The 12816-nt window shown below is 39.3% G+C and overlaps 1 protein-coding gene across 8 annotated transcripts in view; it reads right to left on the bottom strand.

The window, feature by feature from the left end:
- Positions 1 to 12816, bottom strand: part of ARHGEF9 (Cdc42 guanine nucleotide exchange factor 9) — a 205757-nt gene that overhangs the window by 51638 nt on the left and 141303 nt on the right. For all 8 annotated transcript variants that reach the window (XM_060001609.1, XM_060001608.1, XM_060001614.1 and 5 more), the window contains one exon: positions 866 to 997. In XM_060001609.1, the coding sequence (XP_059857592.1) occupies positions 866 to 997 (132 nt within the window). The remainder of the gene's footprint in view (positions 1 to 865; positions 998 to 12816) is intronic.

Raw genomic sequence — 12816 nt, 5'->3', positions numbered from 1 at the left:
CGCAAAATAAATAAATAAATAAAAAGTCACTTTAAGCATTCTTTGGTTTTCCCCTCCTCTTTTATTTTCCCTGGTCCCAAATTCTCCCCAGCCAGTCCCTGGAACTAAAAGTGATCTGAACTCCCTATCCTAAGGGAGGAGTTGGAGGAAACAGTATCCCATCAGGAGGAATCAGGCTGAAAACATATGCCATCCTCCTGCCTGCCAAGGAGAAGATACCAAGAAACAAACACTCATGCTGAGTTAATCACAAGAGCAAGACCTTTTCTCAAATGGATTACAGAGAAGGGAGGGTAAAGAAGAGCACAGCTGAGAGTTATAGGGATGTGACACAACTTGTATAGGAAATGGGTAGGGGAACAGGGAAAATTCCTGTATCACAAAGGTAAGGCACCTTACCTGTAAGAGTAAAGTAGGAGGTCCCTTGTTGGTTCCTAGGGCAGTAAGGGGCCAGATGGTCAAAGCCATTAGAGTAGAAATGAGGGGAGGTGCTCAGGGAAGCCACTTATTCACCAACTGGGATAGAAATATTTCAATATTTTTCACAACTGGTGCAAATCAGCAGGCTATCAGCTCTGGGTCGAAAAGAGTGAGAAAGATCGCCATGAAGGGCAGGAGGGAAAAGTGTATAAAAGATACCAACACAAACTTTACCAATTTCAGAATTTCACTGCCCATAAGCCAGCCCTGCTTGTGATATTCATGCCATACCAGTGATCCTGATATGGAATTGCTGCCAATATATTGTCTTGTTTTTGCCCAGCAGGGTTAGCCCACTTTGTTGGGAACTGGGGATGATGGAGAGGAAGGGTGTGGTGCCCCCTGGGGTGCCCATATCCCTCAGGGAGGAAAGGGGTGGGGTTACCTTCTTGCAGAGGACCATCTGGTGGTCAAACAGGAAGAAGACCCGTTGCTGGTTGCGGCCGTAGGGCTGGTAGATCCACGCCATCTCCCCAGTGTAGATCAGCTCCGAGCTCCTGTCTAGGATGTCCTCGCCCTGGGAAGGACATGTGATAGTGAGAGGCAGCCAGGCAGGAGGGATGGCCCCTTCACTTGCCTGGAGGCACCTAGAGCTCGGCATAGGCTGGGACAGGAGGAGGACAGAAAGGGCCCGGTGAGGAAGAAAGGATGGAGGGAGGGACCTCTGGGAATCTCTGAAAGGCTCCATGAGCTATAAAGACCCATACTCTTGTTTACCCTGAGGCCAAATGAGCCCCACTACCCAGGACTGCTATAGTCCTTCTTTGCCAGTTGCTCTCTGGCCCTAGAGGCACCAGCTGCCATGAGGTGTCTGTCTATCTGTCTCTCTCTCTCTTATTCTCCCTCTCTCTTTTTCTCTAAATCTCTCTTTCTGCCCCAATCTTTCATCCTAGTTCTAGACTTTTAGTCTCTTTCTTGTACCTGAAGAGTAAAGCCTGAGCAGGTGCTAGAAGTCTCTCTGCTTCCCAGACAAGTAAAACAAGACAGGGAAGGACAAGAAGGAGATGATGTTTGAAGGAGAGAAAGAGAATCCATTCACCCTCTCAAAATTGTTTTTCCTTCCTTTCTCAGTTCATTAAAATCACTGATTAAACAGGAAATTTCATCACCTTGGTCTGTTATCCAGAAAGCCTGAATAACTTGCTTATATTTCTTGCTATGTAGAATCAGACACACACACCAAAAACACCGAACATCTAGCTAATTCTATTCTACAGAGTTTCCAAGGGCCTCTTATTTATGGGAACTCTGATATGTGGGGGTCTATGTCAGATGCCAAGCCAGACTTGGCCCTGTTATCGAGGAGCTTACATGTCAGCAAAGGAGTCTAATATAGGTATGCTCAGAACTCATGGAATGCAAGGCAAACCATGGGGACAAAAAGAAGTGGCCCCCTGACTCAGGAGAATTAATACTTATCGAGCACCTACAGGGATCAGACATTGTGCTACATACTTTCACTCTGTCTCTTCTGAGCATCACAGTAGCCCTGGGAGGTAGATAGTCTTGCTGTCATCTTTATAGTCTGAGGTACAAAGAAGTCAAGTGATCAGCCACAGTCACCCAGCTAGTTAGCCAAAGATCCACAATCCAACCACAAGTCTGCAGCTCCAGAGAGTGTGCTCACTTTTGCCACTATGTTATACTGTCTCTAGGCCAAAAAGTCACTGGAGAGTCAGTCCCTTCCTCTCTCTGGGTCTCAGTTTTCCAGCTGTTAAATGAGGTATGTGAGGATGATCTCTAAGGTCTTAGCACTGATACTCTAATGCTAAGGTCTCAGCCTTGTACTGAAAAGCTTCAAGTCAACTTTAGAGATGGGGGTTCCCGCATCTCCCCAGAAACAATCAGAGGTAAACAGTCTAGGCAGGGCAGTGGCCCAAAGAGAAGGGTATCAGGAAATTGTATTCTTGAGCATATCACTTTTTTTTCAGTCTAAGGGATGGAAAGAAAAAGGGGAGCTCAATGGAAATATTTTCTAATAATACAACCTCAAAAAGAAAGCTCAACTTGAGGACACAGGGAGGGGGAAGGGTAAGCTGGGATGAAGTGAGAGAGTGGCATGGACATATATACTCTACCAAATGTAAAATAGCTAGTGGGAAGCAGTCACATAGCACAGGGAGATCAACTTGGTGCTTTATGACCACCTAGAGGGGTGGGATAGGGAGGGTGGGAGGGAGATGCAAGAGGGAGGAGATATGGGGACATATGTATATGTATAGCTGATTCACTTTGTTATAAAGCAGAAACTAACACACCACTGTAAAGCAATTATACTCCAATAAAGATGTTAAAAAAAAAAAAGAAAGCTCAGAGATACTAGTGTGACTCCAGACTACACCTCAGGGGTTCCCTGGAACTTTGGTAAACACTCCTCCTTGAGGGGCCCACATACTAGCACAGAACTTCTGGAGGCCCAGTGCTAGGAGAAGAATCCCTCAGAGTGTGGGGGTCATGCAAGGTTTTCCTGTTGGAGGGATGGGAAGCTGAACATGGTACCAGTTGGCCATGCCCCACCTTGAGGCAGGCCAGGAAGATGTACTATAGTCCATTTTGAATATGTATGAAGTGAAAGAACTCTATAAAAGGGGCCAATGCTATACAAAGATGGCCAGTATGACTTTTAAAGGCACAACTTGCTAAGCTGAGAATGATCAGACCAGGAGGACTACTCAGTGGCATCTGGTCTACACACTGCACCAGCTAGGAGCAACCCAATTCTATCAATTCTGTTTTAAGTACTTGCCATAAAATGCCACTTGATACCATTCTACCAAGAAAAAAAAAAAAACTTGAAAAAATACACCTCTATGCTCACCAAGGTGATTGTTGTCAGTTAACTCATCTTCTCTGTTCCTCAGTTTCCTCATCTTTAAAATGATGATAACATTACCAACCTCATTTGGCTGTGGTAAGGATTATATAAGTTAACATATATAAAGTGTTTACAAAAGTACACATCACACTGTAAGCTCCATATAGTGATAGTTATTACCTTGATTATTACTGTGTACCCTAAATCCTGTGCCACATATTCCTATTAATACAACCCAATAAGGGATGTAGTGCTATTTGTCCCCAAACCAGTGTCAGAGAAATTGGAAGTAACATGCCGAAAGTGGCAGAATCCAAGAGAGAGTCGCTCAAAAGTCCATGCTCTAAACCATCAAACTACAGCAAAATAATGATCCCTTAATGGAAAAAGCAGCTGCTTTGGAAATTTCTAAGGTAAGAACCTCAAAGACTTCAGTTCTGGGCCCAGTGCTGCCATCAACTCATTTCCTTCAGAAGTAGCTTAATCACAATCTGTTTCCTCATTTAGACAATGGGGCTAATTCAAAGGTTCCTGTTTGACTCAAATCACATGGCTGCTTGAGAACATGAAATAAGCTCATGTAAGGTAGAGGGACCTCTCAGAGTTTAGAGCAATCAGACTTTGCCCTCTCTGCCCCACTGCACTACACAGTTCTTTGCCTTGACCCCTCAAGTGCAATCTCTTCCCACCTCCCACTCCTCCACATGCCTTCTGTTCTCTTCCATTCTTCCAGAATTTTGCTCACACTGTTTTCTCTGCCTGGAACATACTTGCCCTCACTGGATAGTCAAGGCTACATCTCATTCATTTCAATATCCCAATGCCCAGCACCTCATTCTAATTATAGGCTGATTATCTGATGTAGGGTTGTGCCCTGAGCACATCAAGGGAGAGGACAAAGGAAATGCTACCCTTCTCAGAGTTTATATTCAATTCTGCCTGCTAGGAGGAAAGCAGGGAAATAACAAATCTATCCCTCCACATTTGATCTCCTGGTCCAAAGAGTATGCCTCATCAAGTCATTTAGCTTTAAAAAGATGTTTTTGCTGCTGTCATCACGTTGGGCTTTTGTGTTTTCTCCAACTTCTTTGGATTCAAACGTCCAATGGTAAACTGGAACATGCTATTGAGTATTATACAACCAGGCTATGGGGAAGGGTGCTATGAGGAGGAAATCACAACAACACACAATCAAGTTCTCAAATATGAGCTGCAAACTTGGGATCCTGGTAAAAATCTCCAGAAAAAAAAAAGATATAAAAGAAGCTGTCAGGGTTACAGCTACATGTAAAAGAATGAAATTAGAACACTTCCTAACACCATACACAACAATAAACTCAAAATGGATTAAAGACCTAAATGTAAGGCCAGACAATATCAAACTCTTAGAGGAAAACATAGGCAGAACACTCTATGACATAAATCACAGCAAGATCCTTTTTGAGCCATCTCCTACAGAAATGGAAATAAAAATAAACAAATGGGACCTAATGAAACTTAAAAGCTTTTGCACATCAAAGGATACCATAAACAAGAGGAAAAGACAACCCTCAGAATGGGAGAAAATATTTGCAAATGAAGCAACTGACAAAGAATTAACCTCCAAAATTTACAAGCGGCACATGCAGCTCAATAACAAAAAAACAAACAACCCAATTCAAAAATGGGCAGAAGACCTAAAGAGACATTTCTCCAAAGAAGATATACAGATTGCCAACAAACACATGAAAGAATACTCAACATCACTAATCATTACAGAAATGCAAATCAAAACTACAATAAGGTATCACCTCACACCAGTCAGAATGGCCATCATCAAAAAATCTACAAACAATAAATGCTGGAGAGGGTGTGGAGAAAGGGGAACCCTCTTGCACTGTTGGTGGGAATGTAAATTGATATAGCCACTATGGAGAACAGTATGCCGGTTCCTTATAAAACTAAAAATAGAACTACCATATGACACAGCAATCCCCCTACTGGGCATATACCCTGAGAAAACCATAATTCCAAAAGAGTCATGTACCACAATGTTCATTGCAGCAATATTTACAATAGCCAAGAAATGGAAGCAACCTAAGTGTCCATCAACAGATGAAGAATGGATGAAGAAGATGTGGCCCATATATACAATGCAATATTACTCAGCTATAAGAAGAAATGAAATTGAATTATTTGTAGTGAGGTGGATGGACCTAGAGTCTGTCATACAGAGTGAAGTAAGTCAGAAAGAGAAAAATAAATTCCATATGCTAACAAATATATATGGAATCTAAAAAAACCCAAAATGGTTCTGATGAACCTACGGGCAGGACAGGAATACAGAAGCAGATGTAGAGAATGGACTTGAGGACATAGGGAGGGGGAAGAGTAAGCTGGGACAAAGTGAGACAGTAGCACTAACATATATACACTCCCAAATGTAAAATAGATAGCTAGTGGAAAGCAGCTGCATCGTACAGGGAGATCAGCTCGGTGCTTTGTGACCACCTTGAAGTGAGGGATAGAGAGGGCGGTAGGGAGGCAAAAGAGGGTGGGGATATGTGGATATACGTATTCATAGAGCTGATTCACTTTGTTATACACAGAAACTAACACACCATTGTAAAGCAATTATACTCCAATAAATTTGTTTTAAAAAATCTTGCAAAAATAAAAAATAAAGAACAATTAAAGAATGGAAAAAAACAAAATAAGCTGTCAGGGATATGTTCCTTCCCCTTACCTTCAAGTGGATCTAATGCATGTGAAGGGTAGCAATGTGAGAGCATAAACAAACATCAGCATCAGAGAAATTAGAAATTTCCTAGAAACTGCAATTCGTGAGAACATGTTCTTCTTCCTGATGCTCCCCTAAGCTGATTGAAGGCACTTATTATTATTTAGAGGTATAGGTGGTACTTTCACTCATCCACTGATTTTTTAGAAGCCCTAGGGGGTAGGGCAGAGCATGGGGGACTCCATGAACTCTAGTACACATAGGCTGGCAGGGAGCAAGGATGGAAACTGGAGGTGGGCAAATAAATCCAAAATGTTCATTGAATAAACTGAGGGCCAGTAACGTGTGGTTACAGTACAAGGTCTCCTGCTCTCTAGCAAAATGCTCTGATTTACTGAGCAGGCACCAATTGCCGGTGTGGTACTAACTCTCCACCCTCTTTCATAATTCCTTTTCAAGGGAGATTAAGTTGTGAAGGTTTCTTCTATGATTCTTGTTTTTTCTTTAAATTAATTTATGTTTTTAAACATCTTTATTGGAGTATAATTCCTTTACAATGGTGTGTTAGTTTCTGCTGTATAACAAAGTGAATTAGCAATACATATATATATATATATATATATATATATATATCCCCATATCTCCTCCCTCTTGCGTCTGGCTCCCACTCTCCCTATCCGACCCCTCTAGGTGGTCACAAAGCACCGAGCTGATCTCCCTGTGCCATGTGGCCACTTCCCACTAACAATCTACTTTATATTTGGTAGTGTATATATGTAAATGCCACTCTCTCACTTCGTCCCAGCTTACCCATCCCCCTTCCCGTGTCCTCAGTCCATTTTCTACATCTGCGTCTTTATTCCTGACCTGTCCCTAGGTTCGTCAGAACAACTTTTCTTCTTATTTTTGGTTTCCATACATATGTGCTAGCATACAGTATTTGTTTTTCTCTTTCTGAGTTACTTCACTCTGTATGACAGACTCTAGGTCCATCCACCTCACTACAAATAACTCAATTTCATTTCTTTTTATGGCTGAGTAATATTCCATTGTATATATGTACCACATCTTCTTTATCCATTCATCTGTTGATGGACACTTAGGTTGCTTCCATGTCCTGGCTGTTGTAAATAGAGCTGCAATGAACATTGTGGTACATGACTCTTTTGGAATTATGGTTTTCTTAGGGTACATGCCCAGTAGTGGGATTGCTGTATCATAAGGCAGTTCTCTTCTTAGTTTTTTAAGGAACCTCCATACTGTTATCCATAGTGGCTGTATCAATTTACATTCCCACCAACAGTGCAAGAGGGTTCCCTTTTCTCCACACCCTCTCCAGCATTTATTGTTTGTAGATTTTTTGATGATGGCCATTCTGACTGGTGTGAGGTGATACCTCATTGTAGTTTTGATTTGCATTTCTGTAATGATTAGTGATGTTGAGCATTCTTTCATATGTTTGTTGGCAATCTGTATATCTTCTTTGCAGAAATGTCTATTTAGGTCTTCTGCCTATTCTTGGATAGGGTTGTTTGTTTTTTTGATGTTGAGCTGCATGTGCTGCTTGTAAATTTTGGAGGTTAATTCTTTGTCAGTTGCTTCATTTGCAAATATTTTCTCCCATTCTGAGGGTTGTCTTTTCCTCTTGTTTATGGTATCCTTTGATGTGCAAAAGCTTTTAAGTTTCACTAGGTCCCATTTGTTTATTTATTTTTTTATTTCCATTTCTGTAGGAGGTGGGTCAAAAAGGATCTTGCTGTGATTTATGTCATAGAGTGTTCTGCCTATGTTTTCCTCTAAGAATTTTATAGTGTCTGCTCTTATATTTAGGTCTTTAATCCATTTTGAGTTTATTTTTGTGTATGGTGTTAGGGAGTGCTGTAATTTCATTCTTTTACATGTAGCTGTCCAGTTTTCCCAGCACCACTATTGAAGAGGCTGTCTTTTCTCCATTGTATATTCCTGCCTCCTTTATCAAAAATAAGGTGACCATAGGTGCATGGGTTTACCTCTGGCTTTCTATCCTGTTCTATTGAACTATATTTCTGTTTCTGTGCCAGTACTGTGCTGTCTTGATTAGTGTACCTTTGTAGTATTGTCTGAAGTCAAGGAGCCTGATTCCTCCAGCTTCGTTTTTCTTTCTCAAGATTGCTTTGGCTATTCAGGGTCTTTTGTGTTTCCATACAAAGTGAGATTTTTTTTGTCCTACTTCTGTGAAAAGTGCCACTGGTAGTTTCATAGGGATTGCATTGAATCTGTAGATTGCTTTGGGTAGTAGTCATTTTCACAGTATTGATTCTTCCAATCCAAGAACATTGTACATCTCTCCAACTGTTTGTATCATCTTTAATTTCTTTCATCAGTGTCTTATAGTTTTCTGCATACATGTCTTCTGTCTCCTTAGGTAGGTTTATTCCCAGGTATTTATTATTTTTGGTACTATGGTAAGTGGGAGTGTTTCCTCAATTTATCTTTCAGATTTTTCATCATAGTGTATAGGAATGCAAGAGATTTCTGTGCATTAATTTTGTATCCTGCTACTTTACCAAGTTCATTGATTAGCTCTAGTAGTTTTCTGGTAGCATCTTTAGGATTCTCTATGTATAGTATCATGTCATCTGCAAACAGTGACAGTTTTACTTCTTCTTTTCCGATTTGAATTCCTTTTATTTGTTTTTCTTCTGATTGCTGTGGCTAAAACTTCCAAAACTATGTTGAATAACAGTGGTGAGAGTGGAAAACTTTCTCTTGTTCCTGATCTTACAGGAAATGGTTTCAGTGTTTCACCACTGAGAACTATGTTGGCTGTGGGTTTGTCATATATGGCCTTTATTATGTTGAGGTAACTTCCCTATATGCCTACTTTCTGGAAGGTTTTTTATCATAAATGGGTGTTGAATTTTGTGAAAAGCTTTTTCTGCATCTATTGAGATGATCATATGGTTTTTCTCCTTCAAATTGTTAATACAGTTTATCACATTGATTGATTTGTGTATATTGAAGAATCCTTGCATTCCTGGGATAATGCCCACTTGATCATGGTGTATGAACTTTTTAATGTGCTGTTGGATTCTGCTTGCTAGTATTTTGTTGAGAATTTTTGCATATATATTCATCAGTGATATTGGCCTGAATTTTTATTCTTTGTGACATCTTTGTCTGGTTTTGGTATCAGGGTGACTTTGGGAGTGTTCCTCCATCTTCTATACTTTGGAAGAATTTGAAAAGGATAGGTTTTAGCTGTTCTCTAAATGTTTGATCAAATTTGCCTGTGAAGCCATCTGTTCCTGGGCTTTTGTTTGTTGGAAGATTTTTATTCACCATCTCAATTTTAGTGCTCGTGATTGGTCTGCTTATATTTTCAGTTTCTTCCTGGTTCAGCCTCAGAAGGTTGCACTTGTCTAAGGAATTTTCCATATCTTCCTGGTTGTCCATTTTATTGGCATTTAGTGGCCTGCAGTAATCTCTCATGATCCTTTGCATTTCTGCAATGCCAGCTGTTACTTCTCCTTTTTCATTTGTAATTCTGTTGATTTGAGTCTTCTACCTTTTCTTCTTGATGAGTCTGGCTAATTGATTATCAATTTTGTTTATCTTCTGAAAGAACAAGCTTTTAGTTTTACTGATATTTGCTATCATTTCCTTCATTTCTTCTTCATTTATTTCTGACCTAATCTTTATGATTTCTTTACTTCTGCTATCTTTGGGTTATTTTTTTGTTTTTCTTTCTCTAATTGCTTTTTGTGTAAGGTTAGGTTGTTTATTTGAGATGATTCTTGTTTCTTGAGGTAGGATTGTATTGCTATAAACTTCCCTCTTAGAACTGCTTTTGCTGCATTCCAAGAGTTTTGGGTCATTGTGTTTTCATTGTCATCTGTTTCTAGGTATTTTTTGATATTGTCTTTGATTTCTTCAGTGATCTCTTGGTTATTTAGTAGTGTATTGTTTAGCCTCCATGTGTTTGTAGTTTTTATAGGTTTTTTTCCCTGTAATTGATATCTAATCTCATAGCATTGTGGTTGGAAAAGATACTTGATGCAATTTCAATTTTCTTAACTTATCAAGGGTTGATTTGTGACCCAAGATATGATCTATCCTGGAGAATGTTCCATGAGCTCTTGATAAGAAACTGTATTCTGTTGTTTTTCATTGGAATGTCCTATAAATATCAGTTAAGTCTGTCTTGTTTAGAATATCATTTAAAGTTTGTGTTTCCCTATTAATTTTCATTTTGGATGATATGTCCGTTGGTGAAAGTGGGGTGTTAAAGTCCCCTACTATGATTGTGTTACTGTCGATTTCCGGTTTTATGGCTGTTAGCATTTGCCTTATGTATTGAGGTGCTCCTATGTTGGGTGCATCAATATTTACAGTTGTTATACATTCTTTTTGGAATGATCCAATGATCATTATGTAGTGTCCTTCTTTGTCTCTTGTAATAGTCTTTATTTTAAAGTCTATTTTGTCTGATATGAGAATTACTACTCCAGCTTTCTTTTGATTTCCATTTACATGGAATATTTTTTTCCATCCCCTCACTTATTGTCTGTATGAGTCCCTAGGTCTGATGTGGGTCTCTTGTAGACAGCGTATATACGGGTCTTATTTTTGTATCCATTCAGCCAGTCTATGTGTTGTGTTTGGAACATTTAATGCATTTACATTTAAGGTAGTTATCGATATGTATGTTCCTAATAACATTTTCCTAATTGTTTGGGGTTCGTTATTGTATATTTTTCCCTTCTCCTGTGTTTCCTGCATAGAGAATTTCCTTCAGCATTTGTTGTAAATCCAGTTTGCTTGTTCTGAATTCTCTTAAGTTTTGCTTGTCTGTAAAGTTTTTAATTTCTCCTTCAAATCTGAGTGATATCCTTGCTGTGTAATCTTGGTTGTAGGTTTTTCCCTTTCATCACTTTAAATATGTCCTGCCACTCCCTTCTGGCTTGCAGAGTTTCTGCTGAAAGATCAGCTGTTAACTTTATGGGGATTCCCTTGTATGTTATTTGTTGCTTTTGCCTTGCTGCTTTTAATATTTTTCCCTGTATTTAATTTTTGATAGTTTGATTAATATGTGTGTTGGCATGTTTTTCCTTGAATTTATCCTGTATTGGACTCTATGTGCTTCCTGGACTTGATTGACTATTTCCTTTCCCATATTAGGGAAGTTTTCAACTATAATCTCTTCAAAAATTTTCTTAGTCCTGTTCTTTTTCTCTTCTTCTTCTGTGACCCCTATAATTTGAATGTTGGTGCGATAATGTTGTCCCAGAGGTCTCTGAGACTGTCCTCAGTTCTTTTCATTCTTTTTTCTTTATTCTGCTCTGCAGTAGTTATTTCCACTCTTTCACCTTCCACATCATTTATCCATTCTTCTGCCTCAGTTATTCTGCTACGGATTCCTTCTAGAGAATATTTTTATTTCGTTTATTGTGTTTCTCATCATTGTTTGCTCTTCAGTTCTTCTAGGTTCTTGTTAAATGTTTCTTGTATTTTCTCCATTCCTTTTTCAAGATTTTGGATCATCTTTACTATCATTATGATGAATTCTTTTTCAGCTAGGTTGCCTATTTCCTCTTCATTTGTTTGGTGTGGTGGGTTTTTACCTTGCTCCTTTGTCTGCTGTGTTTTTCCCTGTGTTTTCATTTTGCTTAACTTACTGTGTTTGGGGTCTCCTTTTTGCAGGCTGGAGGTTCGTAGTTCCCACTGTTTTTGTTGTCTGTGCCCAGTGGTTAAGGTTGGTTCAGTGGGTTGTTTCGGCTTCCTGGTAAGGGTCTGGCACCTGTGTTCTGGTGGATGAGACTGGATCTTGTCTTTTGGTGGGCGGGACCATGTCCAGTGGTGGGTTTTGCGGTGTTTTGACATTTGCATGATATTAGGCAGCCTCTTTGCTATTGGGTGGGGTTGTGTTCCTGTCTTGCTAGTTTTTTGGCATAGGTTGTCCAGCACTGTAGCTTGCTGGTCATTGAGTGGAGCTGGGTCTTAGCATTGAGATGGAGATCTATGGGAGAGCTTTTGCTGTTTGATATTATGTGGAGCTAGGAGGTCTCTGGTGGACCAATGCCCTAAACTCAGCTCTCTCTACTCGGAGGTACAGGACTGACATGTGGCTGGAGTACCTAGACTGTTTCAGCCACACATCTAGAAGAAAAGGTAGAGAGAAAGAAAGAAAGAAAGAAAGAAAGAAAGAAAGAAAGAAAGAAAGAAAGAAAGAAAGAAAGAAAGAAAGAAAGAAAGAAAGAAAGAAAGAAAGAAAGAAAGGAAGGAAGGAAGGAAGGAAGGAAGGAAGGAAGGAAGGAAAGAAGAAGGAAATAAAAGAGAAAAAAGGGAAAAATAAAATAAAGTTACTAAAATAAAAAATTTAAAAATTATAAAAATTTAAAAATTATTAAAATTAAAATAATATAAAAATTATTTAAAAAATGGAGAGACCAAACCCTGGGGAAAATGGTAAAAGCAAAGCTATACACACAAAATCACACAAAGAAGCATACACATACACACTCAGAAAAGGAGAAAAAGAAAAAAAATATAGATATTTATATATATATAAAAAAAGAAGAGAGAAACCAAATCAATAAATGAATCTACCACTGATAATAAACTTTTAATACTAAACTAAGATAAACGTAAAACCAGACACAAATTAGATGTAGGAAGTGAACCCCAAGTTTGCAGTTACTCCCAAAGTCCGGCACTTCAATTTCGGGCTGATTCGTTGTCTATTCAGGTATTCTGTGTATGCAGGGTACATTAAGATGATTGTCGAGATTTAATCCACTGCTCCTGAGGCCGCTGGGAGAAA

Source organism: Delphinus delphis, chromosome X, assembly GCF_949987515.2.
Source record: "Delphinus delphis chromosome X, mDelDel1.2, whole genome shotgun sequence".
Taxonomy (NCBI): domain Eukaryota; kingdom Metazoa; phylum Chordata; class Mammalia; order Artiodactyla; family Delphinidae; genus Delphinus; species Delphinus delphis.
The sequence above is the reverse complement of the archived record's forward strand: the minus strand, read 5'-3'. Positions and strand labels throughout refer to the sequence as shown.